Source organism: Macrosteles quadrilineatus, unplaced genomic scaffold (assembly GCF_028750875.1).
Source record: "Macrosteles quadrilineatus isolate MER2022 unplaced genomic scaffold, UCM_ALF_1.0 Scaffold_1__1_contigs__length_201487025, whole genome shotgun sequence".
NCBI classification, from domain to species: Eukaryota; Metazoa; Arthropoda; class Insecta; order Hemiptera; family Cicadellidae; genus Macrosteles; species Macrosteles quadrilineatus.
Window position 1 is genome coordinate 90,207,703 of NW_026542594.1, and position 26,708 is coordinate 90,234,410.

Consider the following 26,708-nt stretch of genomic DNA (forward strand, 5'->3'; position numbering starts at 1 on the left):
ATCAAAAACGTCTTCTGGGCCCATAACCTGATGAAATGAGGGAATAAAATACATAAAATACTTTATTAATAATTGATGTAAAAAGGAAAGATATTAAAACATTAACACTTCAAACTGTGAACATATTAGAACAACATAATAATATAATCAAGCAGCTGATATTAAAAGACACATTAAAAAGATATTTGATTATATAGCATTAAGCAAAGCAATACTATATAAAATCCTCAACAGGTTACAATGAGAGTAGCAAAATCACTATCATAATTCTAGTTCATAAGATTTAGATTGCATAAAGTACCTTCAACACAATAATAAATACAGGAAACAAAAAAACATTTAAACTTTAACAGTCACATCCTAAAATATAAGACAAGATACAGAAGATGCAATGACATAATTTGAGACTGAGTAGGCTTGGATAACGAAAAAAATATGCAAACAATAGAAAGATAAAATATCCATAACAAATATTTTAACTTATAAAATAAGATTATAGCATAGATAAAACATACTCTCGTTTTATTTATGATTGTAGATTAGTTACAATTTTAATATGTAGTCATAAACAGTTTTATGGCAGTAGGCAATGGCCAGCGGCAAATTGAATATTCACGAAAATACTGACTGAGTTAAAGATAAAATTTAACAGTCATCATAAAACTATTATTTTTATGATAAAATAGAATTGGGGAAAGTCGTAAAGGAATAAAAGTGATAAAACTCAACAGTTCTTGGAAGTACTTGAATACAACAATTATTGTTGTGATAAAATGTTAATGAATTTGGGACTGCTAATGGGTTTTTTATTGCATCATCACCCTAGTAATAAATTATGAAGACCGTAAACAAACATCTGATAAGACTTTTATGTCTTCAGAACCAACTGCCGTTGACTACGATAGTAAACTGAAAGTAATTTATTATTATAATAGGCTGTACCGAACCGAATCTGTACAGTGTAAAATGCTGTACCGAACCGATGACGGTAATTAAGCTTGTACCGTACCGTACCGACTTTTTCGGTGCACCGCAGACCCCTAGTTTTTATATATGAAGGTTTCAACTCGAATACTAAAATATCCCTGTGTGTAGAACGGGTACACAGCTAGTTTTAAATAAAAACAGTTACTACATTTAGATTCCATTGAAAATTACAATAAATACCCCCGCCGCAGCAAACCTGCAGACTAAGCGAATTTCAACTTGTCTGATTAAATTTTTACTAAAATATTTCCATAAATAAGACATATTTATTCCCTATTTAAATAACATTAGATTTAACGAGTGCTTAGGTTTGCTGCTACGGGGAAGGTAAAAAGTGTTTTTTGACCATACATCAATAGTATAGGATGAAACAAATAAATTTGCCAAATTTTATCAATATATATCCATAAACAAGTAAACTACAACAATTTTCATTTTCTCCATAAGAATAACATGGGAATTTTAAATTACACTATTTTTGAATTTTCTCCGTAACCATTAGGCATACAACAGCGCTTCAATATCCTAAATTATTTCTTTTTTTAAGCTCTACAAAACAGTTTAAAAAGAAATTGCAATTTTTTTTGTTTTTAGGGTCAAAAATGGGAAAACCCCATTTTTACCCCATAAAACCCCCCATAAACCCCGTTCCCATGGTCCAATCATGCTGGTTCGCGAACGTTGGTTTACACGTTTATACCAAATTTCATCAAAATCAGATCATTTTTGCTTGAGTTATCGCGCTAACACTAACGGACACATATATATATATATATATATGAATTTGTACGGATGGTTTTTTTGGCCTCTAGGGACCTCAAAATGAAAAATTAAATTGGTCCCGGGTCCAGGTCTTACCATGAGTACTACGGTAATAGCTTATTCCCTATATAGGAAATTCGCTAAAAAATGATACCAAACAACCCATAATTTACATAAATATTCCTTCACATAAAATAACTGCAATATATTTCAGGTTTTATAAAGGCTACATTGTGTTTGGTATCAATTTTCTCGTGTTGATGAGTAGAATCGATTAGTGCTAATAATTTTAAGTTTAATATTTAGGTTAACAAATTTTAAATTTGATAAAGGAATTGCCACTTGTGACTAATTAACGGAGCGCGGGACATAAAACTCCAGAATGTGGCCGGTCCTAATCCCCTGTCCTTGTGTGTTTGCGTGAGCCTACCTGGTGTCCAGGGACACTCCCGAATTGCTAAATGTATAGTTGAGTTTTCTTATGTGTCCCTAAAACTAGAGGTATTTATGTACTCATGATTGATAACCTTGATATTGATTAATTGATTTAAACTTAACTTAAAAAGTTTGGAATATGCTTTCACAAAATATACCTTAAAAACAAGAAGAGATTTGTCAATTTCTGACATGCTGTCGTATAGTTGAGTTACTCTAGCAGTGTGTAGTGCTGGGAGGAACAAGCTGTCTAAGTAGACTTGAGTATCTACAGGATACTCTAGTAGCACACAGACTGCCGATCTGTAGGGACAGGAAGAGGTCCTTACAGGGGCGGACTGGGTACTCTATTAGGGCGTAAACCTTGACCAGCCCGAAGGCGCCAACCGGGGGGTCTGGGGGGTATGGAATACCCCCCTGTACAGAGGGGGGGTCCGGGGGTCCTCCCCCGGGAAATTAAAAAAAAATTATACCTGTAAACTCGCATTTTTAGGCAATCTAGAAGCATTAACAGTGGAAAATCAGAAATCTGATAACTGACACTATTGGTCAATGTTTGGTTTACAAAATTTAGACTATTTACCCACACGACTTGGTGCTATTCTGACAGTAAAAATCCTAACAAAAATAAAAATACAAATGATTTTCTTAAGTTCTTTCGTATTATATTTGTGTATTTTCTTTATTTTCCCTTGCATGACTTGGCTGCATGCATACAATATAAATCATTTGCTTCCTGTTTACAACCTGAACTTGCAACTGTTGTATTTTTTGGCACTGTAAATAACAGAAGTTATATATTTTAGATTTCTATGAAATTATTTTAACACAAACAATATGCTTTCACTGTGAACAAAACCAATTTATTGACTTAAACTTTTTTAGCATTACATTAAGTCAAAACTGTAACCCTAAAGTAGGCCTACCTAACCTATTTCTACAAACGAAATAGCCTAGAGAGAACTACGAAGGTATTTTGAGCTGGCTATCTGTAAGTAAAATAGGAAAGTTGACCAAATTAGTGCCATAGTGCATATTGAAATAATTAATTAATAGGCGGTAGCCACATACGGTATTAAAATAATGTTTACTGTTTAACCTTTACTGTGTAATGGTTAAGTTAACAAATACACTGTCACTAAATCTAATTTAAATTTTGTAAAAGTAGTGATTCTACAATACTGCTTTCGTTCATGTTTCCTGTGTAGGTAAATAATATAAAAATAAATTGAAGCTTTCGACACAGAGACACAAATCAGACACTCACTAAAGAGAGACAAATTTTAATTGGCAGCTCACACTCTTTATTTATTTATTACATGCACGGCAAACGCCATTTTACAAGAGAGTTGAGTTGACATTGATAAAAATTAAATGTGACTTAAAGTGAAATAGTTATAGTGTGAGCAATAATTAAATATTATAACAAATATGAGTAATATTAAATTATCTTCACTAGTTGTTTACCACAGACGACATCGTGACACCGACCGATGTCGGATGCAGTCGCAGTGCAGTTTTTTTCGGGTTATGCGTAAAATGACGCGGGAAGAGGACAGCTGTTTTTAAGTACCTCAGACCACAGAGTAAAGTGCCTTCCACTCGGAGTAGGCCTACACGTACGAGAGAGAAGAGCTGCTTTGCTCTCGCTTGTCGACAGTGTCTATTCAGGTCTCACACCCGACTATATGTTTTGCTATTCACTGCTGAAACTTTTACTCTAAGTTTTTCCTCTTGCTTTCTAAAAACACATCTCGTCTCATTTTTTAAAATTTTTTATGAATTTTTCCTTTAACGAGGGCGCAAATATTGGAATGTTGAGAAGGCGTATCGGCCCACCGGCCGGTGGGCCGGCGGGCCAGTCCGCCCCTGGGTCCTTAATGTAAGTAGTGTATACAGTAACTGTCTTCAGCTGAGTAGCATGACAAGTAAAAGAAAATTAAGATGATAATTTACTGGTTGGTGATAATCACATGTCAAAATAAAATAAATGGCAAAACTGAAAAAATATTAAAATCAATAATTAAGTTACTGATTTACTCATAACAGTAAATTTATGCTATTTACAAACTCAATAACCATACAAACATAACAACAAAATCAGGCCTATGTAAGAACAAAATTATATACTTAGAAAACCGATAGAATTGACATAATCACAGAGAATTATTGAAAATTTGCGTCACCGGAATTGTACCCCCCTGGAATTGTACCCCCCACCAATCGTTGACGTCATTTTGACATCACGCCTATGGGTACAATTCCACCCCGTACACTTTGATTTTAATGGTATCTAATCTATTTAATGTGGGCAAGTGATCAGTGAATATGATGATTATATTTTAAATTAAAGAGAGCAGGAGATGTACGGCCCAGAATTGTACCCCCCATGTACAGTTTGGCCTAAGTTTCTGTGCACACGACCAGATTTGGTTGGGTCTTGGTGAGGGGGTTGGTGGGGGTACTTTTGTGAAAACATTTGTATCTTGCTACTCACTTACCCCTAACCCCAGCACTGCCAATAGCCGGTACCCGCGTGTTTTAGATCGGCTAGTAGCGACCCGTCCACGCGCACAGAAGTTTTGGCCGAACTGTACCACCTCTCTTTAAACGTCTTTCAATAAACTTAATTTGTTTCATTAAAATGAAATACAGTAGACTCCCTCTTATCGGGACTCCCCGGGACCGAGGCCAGTACAGATAACGGTTTTTCCGGTTAAACCGACGTCCCCAAAAACTCGTTAAAAAGGACCATTTAAATGCATGCAACCCAAATATTTGACTTAAATTTAGGAGAGCATTGTGTTTATATACGTGATCGCTGGTCTCAAATCTTTTCCACAAAAACAGTCGTTTCAGTATGTAACGGGTCAAATGGGAAGGGGGGTAAAAATAACGATTTAAACCACGATGTTTAAACGGCTAATTATAAGCTGTTGAGTAGGCCTAGTCGTGGCACTAACGTAACCGTTGCAACTTAACCTCAACGTCGTTACCTAACCTCGAAACGAAACCGAGGTGACAGACGCACCAGCAGACGACTGGGAGAGAGGAAGTAAAAACCGCCGCACTGTTTTTCGGGGAGCGTCGTCTGCTCCAGTTTTACTTCTCCGCCTTACTTCTTCATCTTCCTTCCCATTTTACTTCTTCTTGCTCTAGTTCTTCTTACGCCTTCCCTCAAGCATCAAGCTTCGTTTTTTGGGTTTTTTTTGGTAACCTCTGACCAATCAGAGGTGAGCGTGAGGGGATTGAGGGGATTGTCGAGGGGTAAGAAGAAGGTCGTCATTCTAACTCTGACCGGCTTCGCTTCGAGTTAAGATATTCGTTCGTTCGTCTTTTGTGCATTCAAAGTAGTGTTGGTGTGCGAGTTTTCGTTAAAAGTTATTGTTAAGCATCGTTTGGATATTCGACTGGTGAGTGTTACAATAATACTCAACTGGCGTTATTGGGGTTAGTCCTCAAATACTGATAAATCCGATATTCCTAGCCAACTTTTACAGGCTAGGCCTGACCACTCCGCCATAGTTTTACGGTTTAACCAACTCCTGTTTTCTTTACTTTTATAGTTGGTGACGTAAACTTTTTAACTAAAGTTCATCGTCCGTATTGGGATTCTCCTTTTTAGGTCTTTAACCTTTCTTTAAAAGTAATCTCACGTCCCGAAGTTCGTCCCAGCAGACAGGTCTCTGCTGGACCAAGTTTGTCTAGGTTTGCTTAAGTCGACCACGTGAGGAAGCAGAAGTTTAACTTTTCGTTTTTTTTTTTTGCTCAAGGAGCAGTTTTACTTTTTAGTTTCGTTTTTTTTTGTTCGTTCCTCACCCGGACCACTTAGGCTAACTTGTTTTCTTTTCATTTAGTAATTTCGGACTCTGTGGGAGTTAGGCTAGGTTAGGCCTATCTTGTACTAACCTTGTTTGTTGCAGGTTGACGACTTAACTCCGTAGGTAAGCGGGGTGACTACTTAGCTTACTTGTTGACTCGTTAAGTTAGCTAGTAGAGTGTAATTTAGATATTTGCCCACAGAGTTAAGTTAAAATTATTAATTTTTCCCACAAGCCCCAGACTAGAGTGGTGATTTTGAGTTGGGTGTTTGGGTAACCCGCAACGTTCGTCTCGAGCTCTGACAACCAGGGCTATCAAATTTAGGCTATCCGAATCACTATCGACTCCTGGGAAACTCCCCGCGACCAGACTAGGGCGAATCCTGGGATCTCGTTTTTCTTCGCTCACTTCCTGCCGATCAAGTACGGTTAAGCCGATGTGCTGGTAAAAATTGTCCGGTTAAAGAAATGACATTTCCGCCGAGTGTAGTCCGGTTAAACCAATGTCCGGTTAAAAGGTGTCCGGATAAAAGGGAGTCTACTGTAGTAGCGAATGCCTTCTAAAGTGACATATGTTGGATTTTCAATACTGTACAGAAAATAGTGATTGTACTAAGGAAATATAATTGCGAAGAGATTGCCCAAACATTTGGCCTCACCACTTAACTTTGCCTCAGACCATATGGATGTTTTATTTATTTTCTTTAAACGACGAACAACCTGATTAAATTATTGCTTAGTTTGTTTTTATAATCTTATTAGTAAAAAAACTTTTTCAAAACTTAGGACAGCTAGCCTGGCCTACTGGACCGAATTACATGTGGTTGGTACCAAATGAAAGATATTTGCCTGTAGGTGTACAGAATCCCTTTAAAAATTAAAATAGGCTCAAAAATAAGCACAAAAATTCATTTGAAATAAAAAAAAAAATTAACATGGCCTTATGGGTTGCAATGCTGGTGACAAAATAACAACAAAATATAAACAGAAAATCCAAACAAATTCCAATCACATGTTTTATTTACAGTGTGGGGTGAAAATAGAGAAGTCTGTACATTACATATTTTTGGTTGAATTTTCAACCACTGAACGATTCCTTTTTTATTTTACTATATTAACGATTTTACGTAGTTGTTCAAAGAAGGAATCGTCTGTGGCAGTTAGACTAATATATCTGCAATACTAAAATGATATGGGAAAGGAGAGAAAAAGGTCCATGATGTAGGAGGGGTACAATAGTACGGGGTAAAATTCCAGGGGGGTACAATTCCACCCTGTACACTAACCAAATAAACGTGAGTTCTATAATATAATAAGGGTATAATTCCGTGTAGATGCCAGTGGATTTAATCGAACCACTCGTGCATAACAATATCAAAGTTTTAATAGGGGGTACAATTCTAGCCTATATACACCGTTTTGGTCAAGAAAATGAGACATCATCGTGACATCACAAACTTGGGGTTCAATCCCAGAGGGATACAATTCCGCCACCCTGAAAATTCCAGATCTCAAGACTACAGAGAAGGCAATGTCGGTAAAAATCAAGGTAGAAAAGGTATACGAACTTGATGTCATTCTGATTAAGATGAAAGGCAAGTGTGGAAGCGTGACTGCCGTAAGTTCGGAGGTAGTACAAACACTCGCCGTACACCCGAGGTTCTAGTGAGTAGCTTGACAGTAGAGCATCAGGTTTGGTGGACAAAGCCTTCAGTCTGGCCAAACGACTCCTCAGGTCTGTGATTTGGGGATTGTCCTGGATAACCACACACTCACAATTAAGTTAAAGAAACAGTTGGGTATTCTATAAGTATATAAAGTATATTCTATAAGTATTCTAAAGTATGGGTTCCACCGTTCCACCTCATTTCTAAGAGTTGAAATTAAAAAAAAACCCCAAATTTGAAGAAGGGTGAAGTAGGACCACCACAGAGAAGTAAGATACAGAGGAAACATGCTTGTGGAACAATCGTGCACTTTTAACTCTGGAATGGTGGGGCGGAAATATACTAGTACTGAGCAAGGAAGTACAACTACAGTTGTAGAGCTCAGCCTCTTCCGAGACGGAGCGGGGGGAGAGGAGAGCGGAAGGGGACGAACAATAGAATTTGCTTAAGACACAAGCGACTGGTGCTAAACTCGACTTAAGTGTACAATTGAATGTTTCTTCTGTATCTTACTTTTCTGTGGGACCACTCACTTGTTTCAATAAAAATACTATAAATTTTCTATAAACATCCCCGCTGATCACGATTCAAGAAAAACAATTAATAAAAAACAACACATTGAATGAAAACCAAATATGTGAACTAACCAACTTAGTCAAAATTATAGTGAAATATAACTATTTTTCCTACTAGTACAGGTAAAATAATACAAAAACACTCCATATAAACAACAAAATTTGTACATTCATGAAATTTCACTCGTAAGTTACTAATAATATGAGAAATGAAGATCCGATGAGTCCCCAAAATTTTGGGTGTCCTAAGGCCCTTTTTGGGGCCCTTTTTGTTCCGAAGGGCCCTTGTCCCTGAATAATTTTGTTTTTACGTTTAAGGTCGAGTGAGGTGTGGTTTTCGATGGTTTTAGTTATTTTAAATCGATTGGGACTAGTTTTAAGTGTATTAAACCACTCTATACAGGGTGTTTTGAAATATAAATACTTTTTACGATATTTAAAGATTTAATCATAAAGTAATAAAATTAGTTACCTCCATGCTCTATATGAAAGGGGATTATTGAAGCTTTCATTCTTTACTATATAAGAGGGAAGGACCACAAGGAGTAAGATATATTAAATACCCCCGTCACAGCAAACCTGCAGACTAAGCGAATTTTCACTTGCCCGATTTTCAATTAAATCTAAAATAGCATTGATTTTAATGAATAAATGTACTTAGGTTTGCTGCTACAAGGAGGCTAATAAAGTGTGTTTATAGTAAAATATTAATAGCCTAGTATTAAACAAATAAATTTGACAAGTTTTATTAAGACATAATTATAAACAAACAAACAAAATCATTTTACACTATTCTCCTTAAGAACAACATGGAATTTGAAATTTACAATTTTTGAATTTCATTCGTAACTAATACACTACTTACAAAACATGTAATTATACTAAACTATTTGTTTTCTTTAAGATCTTTAAAATGCTCTAGAGAAAAATTGGGAAACTTTGTGTTTTGAGGGTCAAAGATTACAAATTTATACCACATAAAACCCTGTTCCATGGAGCGATTATGCCGGTTTTGTTAAAATTTAACCAAAATTACTCGAGTTATCATGTTTACGGACACGTATATAACATGGTTATATTATATTATATATATATGTATATAAACACATATATATAATATTTTGAGTGGATGGTGCTTTAGGCTTCTGGGGGCATCGAAATGAAAACGTAAATCAGTTTCGGGTCTATGTTTTACCATAAGACCTTCGGTAATAGCTTATTTCCTGTATGGGAAGTTAAAGGGGGATAAGTTATCCTCCGTAAGGGGGGTTAGGTTATATGGTGGGTAAAAGGGTATGGATTAAGTTTTACACTACAGAATAACATAATAACATAGGTTACCGCGCAAAAATTTCAACTTTTAAGGTGGTGTGAATAATCTGTCAATGTGTTCTTTATGCAAATCTATTAAGACCAATTTCAAATTGTATGTATTTTTCTTAGGTAGTTATTTAAGTTATTTTTTTACATTTATTAAAAACTAAAACAATTGTATTTGTATAAAACCTTACATTACATATTAAAATGACTTAAACTAAAAATTTACTTAAAATAAAGCTAATTTTCTACAATTTCCGTATTATCTCTCTTTACAATTTCATCATCACAATAATTATTCTCAGACGACTCATTAACAATTTTATTATTCATAGCAACTTGTCCATCTTTACTGATTTTGTCCAAGTTGGTGTTCAAGCGGGATTCCCCTTTACAAACCTTGCATATCGCAGAACAGGCAACACCAATCTTAAAGCACGAACAATGTGGTGCAAAAACACCTTTCATTCATACTGACGTTTGCAGCTTGTATCTTAAGTTCCTTAAAAATAATTTTCAATCAAATACAAGTACTATTGTCTTTGATAGTTATGACGACCAGGACAGCACTAAGACATCAGAGCAGCATTTTTTTCCTGAACAATGGGAACGAGGTTTATGGGGTAAAAATTAAGTTTTCTCATTTACTTTACCCTCAAAACACAAAGTTTCCCAATTTTTCCCTTGAACATTTTAAATAGCTTAAAAACAAAAAATTTAGTATATTAACGTATTTTTGTATGGTTATTAGCTACGGATAAAAATAATAAAATTGTAAATTTAAAATTCCCATGTTATTCTTATGTAGAATAGTGTAAAATGATTTTGTTTGTTTGTTAATAGATATATCTTGATCAAACTTGTCAAATTTATTTGTTTTATACAAGGCTATTAATATTTTACTATAAACACACTTTATTAGCCTCCTTGTAGCAGCAAACCTAGGTAATCGCTAAACGCAATGCTATTTTAGATTTAATTCAAAGTCAAGTAAGTAAAACGGAAATTTGCTAGGTCTGCAGGTTTGCTGTGACGAGGGTATTTAATATTTTCTCTTACTCCTATTGATCCTTCCCTCTTATATAGTAAAAAATTAAAGTTATTTTCAATAATCCCCTTTTATATAGAGCATGGAGGTAACTAATTTTATTACTTTATGAATAAATGTTTAAATATCGTAAAAAGTATTTATATTTCGAAACACCCTGTATGGAGTGGCTTAATACACTTAAAACTAGTCCCAATCGATTTAAAATAACTAATACCATCGAAAACCACACCTCACTCGACCTTAAACGTAAAAACAAAATTATTCAGGAACAAGGGCCCTTCGGAACAAAAAGAGCCCCAAAAAGGGCCTTAGGACGCCCAAAATTTTGGGGACTCATCGGATCTTCATTTCTCATATTATTAGTAACTCACAGGTGAAATTTTGTGAATGTACAAATTTTGTTGTTTATAAAACCCTATTTTACCTGTACTATACAGTCACCCGATAAAGTTGGGCTTCCTTGCACTGATTATAGCACAGAAAGCTGCTAATTGCTGCATTTACTTACTTTGTCGCACCGTTTATAATTTGTCGCACAGTTTATACTTTGGCGTACACCAGGATCCCAACCAAACAACACAAAACAGCGTGGTTTTATTATGCACGTAATCCGTGTACACTTGGAAATAGGTTGGCAACAATTAAAGATACTACTACTATGATCAGCTGATTGAATATTAATACTACAATTTATCCTGTCATTTCGTGTTTATATTCTATTTTCGTTCAGCGCTTGGTTTGAACATAACCTAAAGTGTAGTATTTGAAAGATTAATTAATTATAAAAGGGCCTAAAATGTTAAAAAATGATGAACTCAGTGAAAGTGATTGTGAATATATGTGTAGACCAGAAGAAATAGCAGAAACTGCAAAACATGTTTCATTAAACCTGTTACCTGAAAAATCAAGAAAGAAGTATGAATGAGCATACAAACGCAAACGGTTTTCCTCTTGGTGCCTAAGTAAGAAGAAAGTTACAAAATTGTCAGAAAATGTTTTATTGGCATATTTTGCAGAACTTGTTTATTCGGTATTTATACTTGTTTATTCGGTTTATACTGATTATTACTGTTTACACATGTACTCATGAAAATAAGTAACACTTAAAGATACTACGACTAAAATCAGCTGGTGCAGTATTTCCCATTCTGCTCAACCTAAGCTTATGGGTTTAACCTAACCTAAAAACGTGTTGTATAGTGTTTGAAAGAGTAATTATTTATATGCTTTATAGTGACTGTAGGAAAAATATAATGTGCAATACGACCACAAATGGCCTTTGCTGCACTCGAGATAAATTCCGCGTAAACTCGTAAACATATCTCGCATGTGCAGCAAAGTTCTACTTTGCTCACAAGTTACACAAATAACTACTAAATTTAATGACAAATACTATATTCAAAAAGAACGCTTAGCAATGGGCTCGCCATTATCTATCATATTAGCTGAGTTATTTCTGAACGATTTGAAGTCAAACACATCATGGCATTGGATTCCAAATGTAAGGACAAAATAATATTTTACCAAAGATATGCAGACGACGCAATATGTGTTTTTAAGGTGAATGTTAAGCAAATTGACATCTTCATAATTACCTGAACGACAAACACCCGAAAATTAAATTAAAAAATGAATAAATGAATAGAATAAGACATGAAATTAAACTGATACAAATTGTCATCTTGTAGCTATAATTTCATCACCTGATACTTTTATTTTTATAAAACTTTCCACAGAAAATTTTTAGATTTGAAAACAAGCACCATCTTCAAGATTTTTTTTTTATCATGAATTTTATGTCATTACTTATAATAATTAGTCACTTAGTCAAAAATCTTCCACTTCTTTTAGCGAATTTCCCTATAGGGAAGTAGCTATTACCATAGGTGGCACGGTAAGACCTAGACCCGGGACCGATTTACTTTTTCATTTTGATGTCCCCAGAGGCCAGAAACACCATTCGTTCAAATTTTTATATATGTATATATATATATATAGACTAATATATATATATATATTAGGGGTCTGCGGTGCACCGAAAAAGTCAGTACGGTACGGTACAAGCTTAATTACCGTCATCGGTTCGGTACAGCATTTTACACGGTACAAATTCGGTTCGGTACAGCCTATTATAATAATAAATTACTTTCAGTTTACTATCGTAGTCAACGGCAGTTGGTTCCAAGCACATAAAAGTCTTATCAGATGTTTGTTTACGATCTTCATAGTTTATTACTAGCGTGATGATGCAATAAAAAAAAAACCCATTAGCAGTCCCAAATCCATTAACATTTTATCACGACAATAATTGTTGTATTGAAGTACTTCCAAGAACTGTTGAGTTTTATCACTTTTATTTCTTTACGACTTTCCCCAATTCTGTTTTATCATAAAAATAATAGTTTTATGATGACTGTTAAATGTTATCTCTAACTTAATCAGTATTTTCGTGAATATTGAATTTGCCGCTGGCCATTGCCTACTGCCATAAAACTGTTTATGGCTACATATTAAACTTGTAACTAATCTACAATCTTATTTTATAAATTAAAATATTTGTTATGGATATTTTATCTGTCTATTGACGACCATGGATATATACAAACTTTTGTCGTGATTTTAATTTAAACATCAAAATACAATATTGCACAATCGTGATATTTTAGGCCATTGACCTTCATTATGCATCCGGTATTGCTGTTTCAGAAGAGAAGCACGTTGATAAATTATAAATTGATATTCCCGTAGTTAAAAAGAATTATTTTATAAACCTATAAAACAAAATCATAAAATCTTACATAAAGATAACAATAACGGAAATTGTAAAAAGGGTATAAAGATAACAACGTCGTTATTCTTTCTCTTTGTTCTTCTATTTCTTGGGTTTCCCTTCATCGCGGATTCAACAAGTTGCCATGGTTACTAATCACCCATGTCGTTATCAGCTTTTGTGACATAGTGCACAGCAGGGGGTAAAACTTGACGAAAATCGGTAAATTTTTACCTATTATTTAATTACCAATGAATGTACTACTTCATTGGTATTTGGTATTGTATTAATAATCGGTCCAAATGGCAGATTTTTGTCAAATTTTACACCAAATTTATTGAAATTTCAAGGTGAATATTAATAAAACAATTATTACCAAATATTTGTATTCATTTAAAAGATTGATTTGTGGTATTGGGTTCCCCACTGAGTGCAGCCGAGCGGCACTAATGAGGGTCGGACCTTCTTGGGGGTGAACAATAGACGGCTTATCAGACCCTCCCCTCCCCCGTGGTCTGGAGAAAGCATGTAAACAAACTATTGCACAAGCGTGACTTTGACTTGACATTGAGCTGCTTCAACTATAATTTTGTCAAATGAACTGTGATGTTTCAAAATCAAAAACAATAATTTGGGACCATACTGCTTAACAATAATGGACTGCAATTATTGTTGAACATACAATCAATTTTTAACAAACTAAGACTATATGATTAAAATACAATTATAAAAATTATCTTGGTATTTTACTTGGGGTAATGAAGTTATGTAGGCTAGTGTAATTCTCGGTTCATCAAGGTTCTACTGAATTATGTTTGGCAGTGAATAAGTGTAGAATGCAATTTATAAATTCAGGGATACACACCTTTTACACAGTTATAAAGTCTAATTGCCCAACATCAAATCTTACTCTGTGATAATCTAAATTTTAGTTTCAGAAAAAAAACTTTGCAAGAATTGTATCAATCTTATAACTTAACTAGTTTTGAAGCTGATAAAAAAAAATGGTCTTTGCCATTACTTCATTATAACCTCCAGTTTTTCATTGTCATCTGCTGTGAACAGCTGGCAAAACCACACTGTCTTCTACTGAATGCTTTTATATGTTTTTAAAATAAAAAAAAAACAACAACTAGACATTGTGTTGGTTGGAAATAATTTACCAGTTTTGTGAAATTATCTTGTCAATAAATGTTTCAAACATGTTTATTCATAAAAACTCTTATCCTATTTTTAAACTACTTTATCATGGCTATTCAAAGTATCTCAGAGTAAAATAGGTAAAGCCTTTATCTCAACTGTGATTTTTCTTGACACAATCCTCGTAGTAGTAAAAGGTTTTGTTTTAATAATATGTGGTACAGTAATTGTTGTTAGAAAACCATGAATGTAGGATATTATCCATTTTCATAGTAATGTCTATGTATTAAAGTTAAAAATAATGGTTTAGATACAGATCTAAGAAGAAAACCGCAAAAATACGGGTAGCCGCGTACCGTACCGATTTTGTACCGAGAACCGAGGTACAAAATATTGTACCGTACCGAACCGTACCGACCTTAAATTTTCTGTACCGCAGACCCCTAATATATATATATATAGGGTTATTCAAAATGAATGACCCAGTTTTAACTTCTTTATAACTTTTAAACTATTAAACTTACTGCTATAAAATACACATCAAACGAAAAAGCAACTCAAAGAGTTTATGCCTTCCAAAGACACATCATTTAACAAAATCGATCCAACAGAACTGTAGATTTAATTGTACAAAGTTAAAAAGTAACCTCCAACTTTTTTTACCACTAGAAATTTGGAGGTTACTTGACGTTTTTGCTAATAACTTTTAAATGGTGAGGAAATCGACCAAAGTGGTAGGTATTATTCCGAAAGAGAATAAAATTTCTTACAATCTACTAGTAGGCATTTTTTGAAAATACTCAAGAAAGGTACCGAAAATTGCCTCAAAATGAAAAAAAAAATGAAAATCCCCATCTTCAATGTAGATAATAAACATAGCAAACATTAAATTTCACACTTTTTATTTTAAGCCAAATTTAGGCTACATTTATTGAGTATTTTCAAGATATGCATAATAGTGGATTGTAGGAAATTTTATTCTCTTTCGGAATATTACCTTCCACTTTGGTCGATTTCCTCACCATTTAAAAGTTATTTGCAAAAACGTCAAGTAACCTCCAAATTTCTAGTGGTGGATAGTATAAAAATTATAAAGCATTAAAAATGGGTCCATCATCTATATCTATAAAAGAGGAACTGTGTATGTATATATATATATGTGTGTGTGTGTGTATATACGTTATGGACTCCGAAACCGCTCGACAGATTGTAATGAAACTTTCAGGCATTATTAAGCATTTTTCAAGGATGGTTCGAGTGAAGTTTGGTGCAGATCCGTCAAAAGGGCTCTGCCCCAGAGGGTTTTAAATGGGCCAATGTCAGAATTTTTGATCTACAATGTTTACAAATAAATATAATTTAAAAGCATATGTTTACTTTCACCAATTGTTTTGTAGGTTAATAATCACAACATTCTGTATTAGCATTAGTCATGATTTGAAATAGTGCTACAGTGTTTCTACAGAGTGCAGCACAGAAAACTATTTTACTTTTGAATAAGTCCAAATGTATAAACCCCAATCGCAGCACACCTGTGCACTCAGCAACGTTTAAATTCTTCAATGGTAAATATTAAAAACATAAAAACCTTTATCAAAGTATTATAAACAATAAAAGGGATGACTGTTTTAAATTTATGACAACAGCTAATTTGCAACCAAAAGCTGAGTGAGCGTAGCGAACGAACATGAACCTGGAGGCGAGTAAGCGTAGCGAACGAGCTAACCTGAAAACAAGTGAGCGTAGCGAACGATTTCAGGGTGTCTACTACATTCTGGATAAAAAATTCATGGACAATTCCCGTACATTTAAGGACACTTTGCCGTAACCTTTGTCGGTGTCATTAGGCCTACCGAATAATTTTCCTGATTTGTCAAACTGTATTAATCTTGTTATTCACTGTAGTTGTACCAGAGAGAAAAGTAAATATTAATAGATAAGAGTTAAAAATTTCAAAATAGAAATTTATTGAAAGTAAACAAACATAGGCCTACCTATACTTTAGGTAAAGCTTTTATAGTGTAACAGAGAAACGCAATCATTGTCTCCTGCGATAGCGACAAATATCTCCATCGGTCACGTAAACTTCATAACATAGCTTATCCGACCCAGGCCGATTAATTTGGCATGATTCGCCCTGGCACAACGTTAAGTTCTCCGACTACTTTTGAAAAAAAAATCTTTAATGCATATTGTTACTCAATTCTTAGTACAAAATCAAGGTATGGTAAGCGGCTATTAATAAGCAATAAGCACAGAGTAAGATTATTGTATTTCCATTTGCAAAGTTAATATCGACACATAGCAATCATTTAGTTGTTTATATTAGGCTCAATTACATTTTCTTGATATATTTTATAGCTCTTTCAAGAATCAAAATACCCAGGCCTAGACCTAATTATTTAGGAGGGCCTATATAAACTGAGTAACAAACAATGAGGTTATAATAGCAGCAAAGTCACTATCACCATTCTAGTTCATAAGATTTAGATTGCTTAAAGCATACAACTCAATAAATAAATATATGGGAAACAAAAAACCTGAATAGCCAACAATATAAGACAAAGATACAGAAAATGCAATAAAATAATTTGAAACCAAGCAGGCCTACATAGTGATAAAACATTAATGCAAACTGCAAACAACAATGCTTGTGGTTTTGTCAATTGAAAGATAAAATGTCCAAAAAAAGGGGTTAACTTACAAAATAAGACTGTAGATTATTTACATGTTTAATATGAAACCATAAACAGTTTTATGGCACTAGGCACTGGCCGCGGCAAATTGTATCTTCAAGCCGAAAGTACAAGTAAGAAGTGGAATTTAACAGCCATTATAAAGCTATTATTTTCATGATAAACTAGGTTTGGGATCTAATAATAATTACCCTAGTAATAAAAAAAGAAGTTGTAAAGGAATAAAAGTGATACAACTTTTATGAGCTAGCTGCTGAGTCAACAGTTCTTGGAAGTACTTGACTTGACACTTGATTGTCTGATAAAATATTAATGGGTTTGAGATTGCTAATGGCATTTTTATTGCATAATTACTCTAGTAATAAATTATGAAAATGTAAACAAACATCTGATAAACCTTTTATGTGCTCCTAACCAACTAGTGATCAATAAAATTATGGCCCATTAATAATTTAAGGACATAGTCTGAAATTTAAGGACAATTCCCGTACATTTCATGGCCAGTAAAAATTTAAGTACAATTCCCGGTTTTCCCGGATTTCCCGGTTGGTAGACACCCTGGATTTCCAACCTGAAGGTGAGTGAGCGTAGCGAATGAACTTCAACCAGGACGTGATTGAGCCATGCGAATACTTATGAAGTTAAGCGGGGCAAAGCCCGCGGGTACAGCTAGTTTAGAATAACCCTGTATATATATATATACGTCTGTGAACGCGATAACTTGAGTAATTTTTGTCCGATTTTGATGAAATTTGGTTTAGAGGTGTAAAGCGGGATAAACTTGAATGAGTTTGCGAACCAGCACGATCGGACCATAAGAACGGGACTTTACGGGGGGTTTTATGGGGTAAAAATTGGTTTTTTTTTCACTTTTTACCCTCAAAACACAAAATTTCCCGATTTCTCTTTAGACATTTTTAAAGAGCTTAAAAAAACAAATAATTTAGTATATAAAAGTATTTTTGTTCAATTATTAGTAACAAAGAAAATTAAAAAAATTGTAAATTTAAAATTCCCATGTTATTCTTATGGAGAATATTGTCAAATGTTGTAGTTTGCTTGTTTATGGATATATTTTGATCAAACTTGGCAAATTTATTTATTTTTTACTAAGCTATCAATATTTTACTCAAAAACACACTTTATTAGTTCCCTTGTAGCAGCAAACCTAGGTACTCGTTAAACCTAATGTTATTAAAATATATTTAACTGAAAATCAATTCAGACAAATGGAAATTCGCTTAGTCGGCAGGTTTGCTGCGGCGGGGGTATTTTAAATTCAATTAAATGTTACGATGTAGAGGTAAATGTAATTTTTGTAGTGGATAAAAGAATGAAAATAAAGGAAATTAGTTTGTAATATATGTCACCAAATTTTCTTTTCTTCAAAAGGCAATGTTTTCTTAAAGTTGGTGAAGTGATATAAGAAGAATACAAGTATACATTAAAATAATAAATAACTATACCAACAATTAATAAAACAACTTATTATTGAAATCTATAATATTAAAACAAAACAGTGTTTTTTTATTTCACGATTCTGAATCAACCACTCGACGGATTTGATTTTCATGATTTTTGTGTTGAAAGAAAGATAATTTTGAGAACTAGGGAATGTCGAAGCCATAATTTTAGTTTAGGGTCCCAGTTTTTTAGTAATTAAGTTTTTTTTTAAAAGCTAAGATTCTAAACTAGCTTTTGGCATAAAATAATTTGCTTAACATAACAGCTGTAAACATTCAGCTTTTGTGTCACAAATTCAGCATTTGGATAAAAATGTAAAGACATACTTAGGGTTGACTTATTTATACTATGTGTAATGCTAATCATTGATACGTTCAATTCTTCTGTAAGAGGATGACAGATTAATTAAATATACATAGTAAAATACTAGGATGTTCAAATTATTTTTTAAAGCAATCTTTGTAATCTTTGATTTGTTTTAGACCAATATAATTTGTTTTAACTAACAGCTGGTTAAATATAAACTATGGAACTATGAGGTTATTTTATTTACTCTTATTTTGTCATTGATTATAGGAAATAAGTAAGATTAGTAGAGATAATTAGACCACAGTTTAAAATAGTTTAGACCAAAATTAATTAAACCACAGTACAAATCGAGGCTCTGTACACGAGTCTTAATAAAAAATGATAAATGCAAATTTTTTTACTGCTCCACTTTTCAAGGAAAGATTAGAAAAATAACAATGTTTACATGTTTAAATTCTTCATGGTAGCTTTTTGTTTACAATTAATGTTTGTCTGCTTTAACTTTGTGTGGATTAGGCCCGGAAATATTGATGTCATAAAAAGAAGATCAAGAATAATCAGGAATCACGATTTTAAATTACCACCACAACCTCAGCCGGGTTTTATACAAAGATAAACAGATGGATGACATAGATTGAACACAACGTCAACATTGACCTAGGATACTGAATTAGACAAACCATCCTTTTATGAAATCGTGTTCTGTTGTGGTTACGTTTGGGGGTGCCTATATCAGCGCCCCCAAACGTGAAAATATCACTATTATTTCAACTATGAATATATTGTAGTTTAAATTAACTAATATGGGAAATTACAATGTACATTTATTCAATGAGGGTAGGTAATTATCAAGGATAGAACTGATAACGGTATGGATAATTCCTGCTACATGTGACCAGTTCTTTTTTTCAAATGAGTGTTATTTGAACCAAACAGCTGTTTCAACACAAACTGTTATTGTTTTCACTTTTTTTTGTTTACACTTATTTATTTAGCAATTAATGCAGTGAAATTGATATAAAGGATATAGTTTTGAAGTTAGGACACCAAAGTTAAATTATGTGTACTGTGAATTTTATTGGATATTATCGTTTTATTTTAGGTTGTTTCTATTCAGACCTACTGGAAATTGTGTATGTATAGTAGTTGTATTGTGGTGATAATAATTATGGAAGAGGCAGGTATGCTATAGAAGGTGGTATCGTTGACTAGATCTATACACTTCTCAATTGACTATTACTCTCTCTACTTAAAATCAGTGTGCGTCTGTGCGAATCGGCTGCAAATCTCATTTCAACGCTTTTCACATGGTAAAAATTGCAGAATTGCTGTTTTATTGTAAAATTATCGGATTTAAAATGCATATCGTATAGGCCTATGATGGAATAAAAACATATTTGGTCACACAACATTTGTTTACAAGATGATTTTTCACATTAAAACTGCAAGAAACTTTGTCTTTATATGTGTAAACTAGCTGATCTGAATTGAAAAAGGTTTTAACTGACTACTGGATTCCCGTACGTAGGACTGGCTAACACCTCTTATTTTTTTATATTTGAACTTAACTTACTGTTATGCATCAGCATAAAACTTATTATTAGAGTCACTAAAGAGGAATGGGCTTGAAGATACTGAGCAAATGCAATCAGTGGTGAAGTATTGCAAGGACAAGCTCATAACACCTTTGCTCCATAACTTCAATTTGAGCTTTAAGCATGGCCATGTCCCTAGCAAGATGAAAATGTCGAAAGTGATCCCCCTTCATAAAGCAGGCAACAGGATAAAGTGGAAAACTATAGGCCGATTTCACTGATCTCAAACTTTTCTAAACTGATTTAAAAGGCTGCAATGCACAGGATAATGGAACATCTTAAACTGAATGACATTGATCTAAGGGAACAACATGGTTTCACACCAAAAAGGTCAACATCTACAGCGCTTGTATGTCTTATTGAGTACATCGTAGACAAACTTGAAGATGGTGATGCTGTTGTGAGTGTTTTCCTTGACTTGAGCAAGGCTTTAGACTGCTCAGCCATGACCTAATATTAAAGAATCTTTGTGCTCTCAGTTTTAAAGAAAAATATTTTTTGTGGTTTGCAAGTTACCTGAAAGAAAGAGAACAGGTAGTGGAGATAAGGCAAAATTGAAATGGATTTATTTCTTTGACAAGTTTGACAAGTACCTAGGTTTGCTGCTACAGTGAAGGTAATAAATTGTTTTTATATTTAAATGTTAATAGTATAATATAAAATAAATAAATGTTTTAGATTTGATCAAAATATGTTTATAAACAAAACTACTCGTACAATGGTTTTGAAAAATTGTTACACGTGTAAAAAAATTTTGTAAGTTCAACTTGTCTGCTTATATATTTTGTGAGTGTTCGTGTGTGTGTGCCGTGGACCCAGGACAGCGGGTCCATGTCCCCATAGTGTTCATCATACTGGCTGACTTATAACTCCCCCCTCACCCTCCTCCCAGCATCCACTATCAACTGCCGACTACCTCTCGCTCCCTAGTTGTTGGTCAAAAAAAAAAAAAAATTTAAAAGGGTACTTAATGTTTTATAATGTATTCAATTATATTTATAGTAGCCTTAATCACAGTAATATCCAATATAAATAGATAAATATGTATATGATTTTCAACGAATGGTGTTTTTGGCCTCTGGGGACCTCAAAACGAAAAAGTAAATCAGTCCTGGGTCCAGGTTTTATCATGAGACCTAAGGTAATGACTTATTCCCTATGGTTTATTTGCTAATAATAAGCAAACTTATTTTTAAAATCAGCTATTCAGCTATTATTGAAGAACTAGTAGAGTATCCGTCATTCTTTAATTCCCTTTAAATATGAATACTCATAAGGTTACCATGGGGAACTACAGAGCCACTGGGGCGGAGCCCGATAGGATTTTTGAGATAAGAATAAGCCTATGTTAATCAACTATGTGAGCAATCATCATGCCAAATTTCAGCCCAATCCGTCCAGTGGTTTATGCGTGATTGAACTTCAAACAAACAAACACACAAACTTTCACATTTATAATATAAGTAAGTTAAGACATTACATAAATCATAGAGATTTTCAGTTTAATGTGTGATATTTATATAATTCAAAGCTAAGTTTCCATAAATTGTAATGGACTACCTGAAGAATCTGAAGAATATCAGCAAGCATTTGAGTATCCTTCTTATGAGGGCTACAGTGAGCAAACTTATCCCTTGCATCAGTCCAGGCCCCAGCTTTGAGGCAAGCCTTGCCCCAGGCCAGCCATACACTGTTGTAGTCCAGGCCAGCTTTGGTAGACACCTACAAACATCAGAATAGAGTAACCCTCCGAGTGTCCATAGTTTAGGCCTTAATGTCCACCTATTTTTGGCCCCTTTGCAAGGTTTTATTAAAACGGATCTGAGAAGCTTAAAACAATGTTAATTCTAATGTTCTATATACCATTTTGTTTGGAAAATCATGGGCTTCAATATTATATATAAAACATAAGGAACATTTTTTCAAAAAAAAAAATTTTTAGGTAAAAAAAAAATATAATTTCGAAAATTTTCAAAAAAAAAAATAAGTTCGCGCTCAATGAAATTGTATAAATTATAGGCCTATAAATATTTGAAAATAGCCACTTTGTTCTAAATTTAATGAGGATTACAAATATATAATCATATAGCGAGGTAAGTTATCAAATAAATAAGTTATGAGCGAAAAACGGATTTCAGTACATAGCGTTTAGCTAAGAATGCATAGCCTAACCATAGCTAGGAATCTGGCTGATAATTTACATCAATATCACTACCTACTTCTTCAGGATCATCAACCAGCACTTCAAAACCACTTAAATCTTCTTATAATGCACCACGTATATCACTACTTTTGATTTTTAACACTAAAACAATGATAAACGTAATAAAACACATCAGTCATCGGTCCGGGGGAACCTAGCTGTTTACAAATACACGCACGTCAGCTGTCTGCTACAATATTTTCGGAACTAAAATGAATAGCGCTTAGAGACAGACCTCTGGAGAAAGCTTAGAATAAAACGGAAAGAACGATACCTAACTCGATCCAGTTCAATCCGATTCAGTCAGTCATAGAGCCTTCGCCGTAAACGATGTTTGTGCGTCATAAAAGTGACGCGTGACCCTACACAAAGTGTGTTGTGCGTCATTTTTATGACGCGTGACACTCGGAGGGCTAAACATTGGGTTGTGAGGAATGTGTTGGCAATGTTGGCAGTAAAGGTTATTTACAATTTTGCTTGGGGATTTCTGTGAAATTTATTTAATGATCCATAAGTAAATAAAGTAAGTAAAATTTGCCTGCTTGGATTATCACTAAAATAATTCCTTGTCAAATTTATTCCCATTCAAACAACCAATTAGGTTAACGAGTACTTAAGTAAATCATATAGTTACAGTATAACTGACATCAGCACCTCTTTATTACACCATAGTTAGTTGCTAAGGAAATTGTAACCACCTACATGAATCAAAAGAAAATATTTTCTTCGGTAAAGAATAATGGATATGTATTATATAGCAAATCTAAAGAACCACTTTATATTCATCCGTGTCTTCTTCCTGTTGCAAAACATCTGTATAGCAAGTAAGCAAGTAGCTTGTCATAAATAAACAATGTTTAAAGAAGGGCTACTAGCGTTAACAGAACTAGTTTACAGTACTAAAAATACTGCAGTAGGTAGCATTTACTTAGTCTTTTCTGTTGATTATACTACCTTAACCTAATTGGAAAATGGGAGTGCACACAGTATTTTTTTTCAGTTCTTGCCAAAACTATTTTCTCTATCTGTAACCATTTTTTCAGATCGTCTTAAAAAAGTACTGTAAAAAAAGGCATGAAAATGATGACACCCTATAATTATGATCTATTGTTAGACTGATGACACCCTGTATGATCACATCATTACATATGGTCATGAAGTATGGTTAGACTATAGTCATGAAGTATGGTTAGACTCACCTCAAATGCAAGGGTCCACAACTCTGACCTGAGCAGGTTCTCTCGCAGTGAGGCTAGAGCACTCTGACCACGTAGCGGCTCTGTTGGCAACAGTGCACAAGTCTGGGGTGAGGCTACCAACATACCCAGCAAGTCTACCTCAGCAAAGAGCCCATCCACAGTGGCCCAGTCGGATGAGCTACCATACTGTGAACAACTCAGCTTGGCAAACTCCATCAATGACCTGTAATTCAATATATTGTTAGCTTAACAACACAGTTAAATAACTTGTACAGTTACTATAACTATGGGGTGCACAGAAGGAGCCTCCCCGAAGATTGTGACCACTACACTGTGAGGAAGTTTACTCCAGAGCACTAGGCCTTATCAAGGGTGGTAAGGGTCGATAAGTGAAAGACTCTGGGTATCTCAAACTTCCATTTTATTCCCTGATATCCTTAACCTAACACATATGTTTATATATACAATATTATCTACAGTCTTGATCCTGGGTCCGTAGTCCTCCTACCAGGCAGTGTCTCCGGGCTCGTATTCAGGGGTTGGGCAGAGGTTGGATCAAGTCTTGCTTGCGCCCTTACTGGCTCGGTGGTCTACGACACTCCTAAAAGATATCCGTGTGGGTCCGCGGTCTAGATCCTTGGCACCTTCACCCCGGAATCCTCGGTCCCCTAGCTGGTGCTCTCCACTGGAGACGGTTCTGGCTTTCCAAGCACAGAAGTCAATCTGGGCCGGTTTAATGTGCTACTGCTCTCCACTGGAGACGATTCTGGCGTCACTTGCTCAGAAGTTAGCACTCTCTAGGCAGTCTACTCGGTCTGCAGTCCGACGTAAACTCCTTCAACACTTAGCGTATACCTATGTATATGCTTTAAAGGTGGTGGGGGACTCCAAAGTCCTCCCCTCCACCTACGACTACGGACCCGCGGGCTCAACACGCCCATGCGAGGGTGTCGGTGGCTCAACACGCCCATCCGACAGTGCTGGTGGCTCAACACGCCCGTCCAGCGGTACCCGTGGCTCAACACGCCCATCAGGTGTCCCGCGGACTCAACACGCCCATGCGGGTAGTAGGGGGCTCAACACGCCCATCCGACGGTGCTGGTGGCTCAACACGCCCATCCAGCGGTACCCGTGGCTCAACACGCCCATCAGGTAACTCGCGGGCTCAACACGCCCATGCGAGGGTGCCGGGGGCTCAACACGCCCGTCCGACGGTGCCAGGGGCTCAACACGCCCATCCAGCGTACCCGTGGCTCAACACGCCCATCAGGTGTCTCGCGGGCTCAACACGCCCATGCGAGGGTGCCGGGGGCTCACCACGCCCGTCCGACGGTGCCGGGGGCTCAACACGCCCGTCCAGCGTACCTGTGGCTCAGCACGCCCATCAGGTGTCTCGCGGGCTCAACACGCCCATGCGAGGGTGCCGGGGGCTCAACACGCCCGTCCAGCGTACCCGTGGCTCAACACGCCCGTCAGGTAGCTCGCGGGCTCAACACGCCCATGCGAGGGTGTCGGGGGCTCAACACGCCCGTCCGACGGTGCCGGGGGCTCAACACGCCCGTCCAGCGTACCTGTGGCTCAGCACGCCCATCAGGTGTCTCGCGGGCTCAACACGCCCATGCGAGAGTGCCGGGGGCTCAACACGCCCGTCCAGCGTACCCGTGGCTCAGCACGCCCATCAGGTGTCTCGCGGGCTCAACACGCCCATCAGGCCCCACACCGGTGGCTCAGCACGCCCATCCGGCGGGGTGAGGCCCAACTGACTTCTCGGTGCCAAACACCCTGGTTAAGTACCCGCCGAATGGTACCCAAGTGGTGGGGGTAGAGTACCTTACCTCCCCTTCGGAGCATCTTTCCCCTCCTTAGGAGTCATTTTTGTGTCTCCGAGTACTTTTGTACCTTTAACCTCAGAATTCTCTAGGGAGTCAAAAACACTTCTTTACAACACGCTAAGAACCACATCACAATCGGGCGCACCCCGGGCAACGCTGACATCTCAGCGGCAAATCCTTCTACAACCGGAAGACTTTGAAAAATGAATCTGCCTAAACGGTCTTTTTCAAGGCCATTAGTAACGATCTCGATTAATATCGAGGGAATATCGAGAGACAAAGAAATATTACTGTCTGATATGTGCAAGACGTACGAATGCGACTTCCTCCTTGTGCAAGAAACACACCGGGGCATTTTAAAACCTAGACCCAACATAGAGGGAATGAGACTGATTCTAGAGAGACCTCATGATCAATATGGTAGCGCTGTTTTCGCCAGGCCATACATTGGCATCACTTCAGCTTCACTGACTGAGAGGAACAATACTGAGATACTAACGGTCAGGACACCATAGTACAGTGTCACCTCTTTGTATAAGCCTCCCGAATCTCAGTATGTATTTACAGAGCCCGATAATCTATGCTATGATGACATTAATTTCGTCTTGGGGGGTTTTAATTGTCAGAGCATTGCTTGGGGATACAAAGAGACAAGTGAAAATGGGACAAAACTTGAAACCTGGGCTGAGGCAAATGACCTGCAGCTCATACACGATCCTAAGATCCCTAGCTCCTTTAACAGCGGTAGATGGAAGAGAGGTTATATAACCCTTACAACATCTTTGTGAGCAGCAGGATTGCCTCACAGTGTGAAAAGTCTGTAGGTGATCCGATTCCCCGAACTCAACACAGACCTATAGTATGCACCCTTAGTGCTGTTGTTAA

At 35.8% G+C, this 26,708-nt stretch overlaps 1 protein-coding gene across 1 annotated transcript in view; it reads right to left on the bottom strand.

Moving 5' to 3' along the window:
* Window positions 1-26,708, bottom strand: part of LOC128998798 (zinc finger FYVE domain-containing protein 26) — a 199,775-nt gene that overhangs the window by 31,899 nt on the left and 141,168 nt on the right. Inside the window, exons 15-18 of the mRNA XM_054425158.1 lie at window positions 23,992-24,214; window positions 22,150-22,311; window positions 7,574-7,761; window positions 2,343-2,487 (exon numbers count right to left, since the gene is read on the bottom strand). Of these exons, the coding sequence (XP_054281133.1) occupies window positions 2,343-2,487; window positions 7,574-7,761; window positions 22,150-22,311; window positions 23,992-24,214 (718 nt within the window). The remainder of the gene's footprint in view (window positions 1-2,342; window positions 2,488-7,573; window positions 7,762-22,149; window positions 22,312-23,991; window positions 24,215-26,708) is intronic.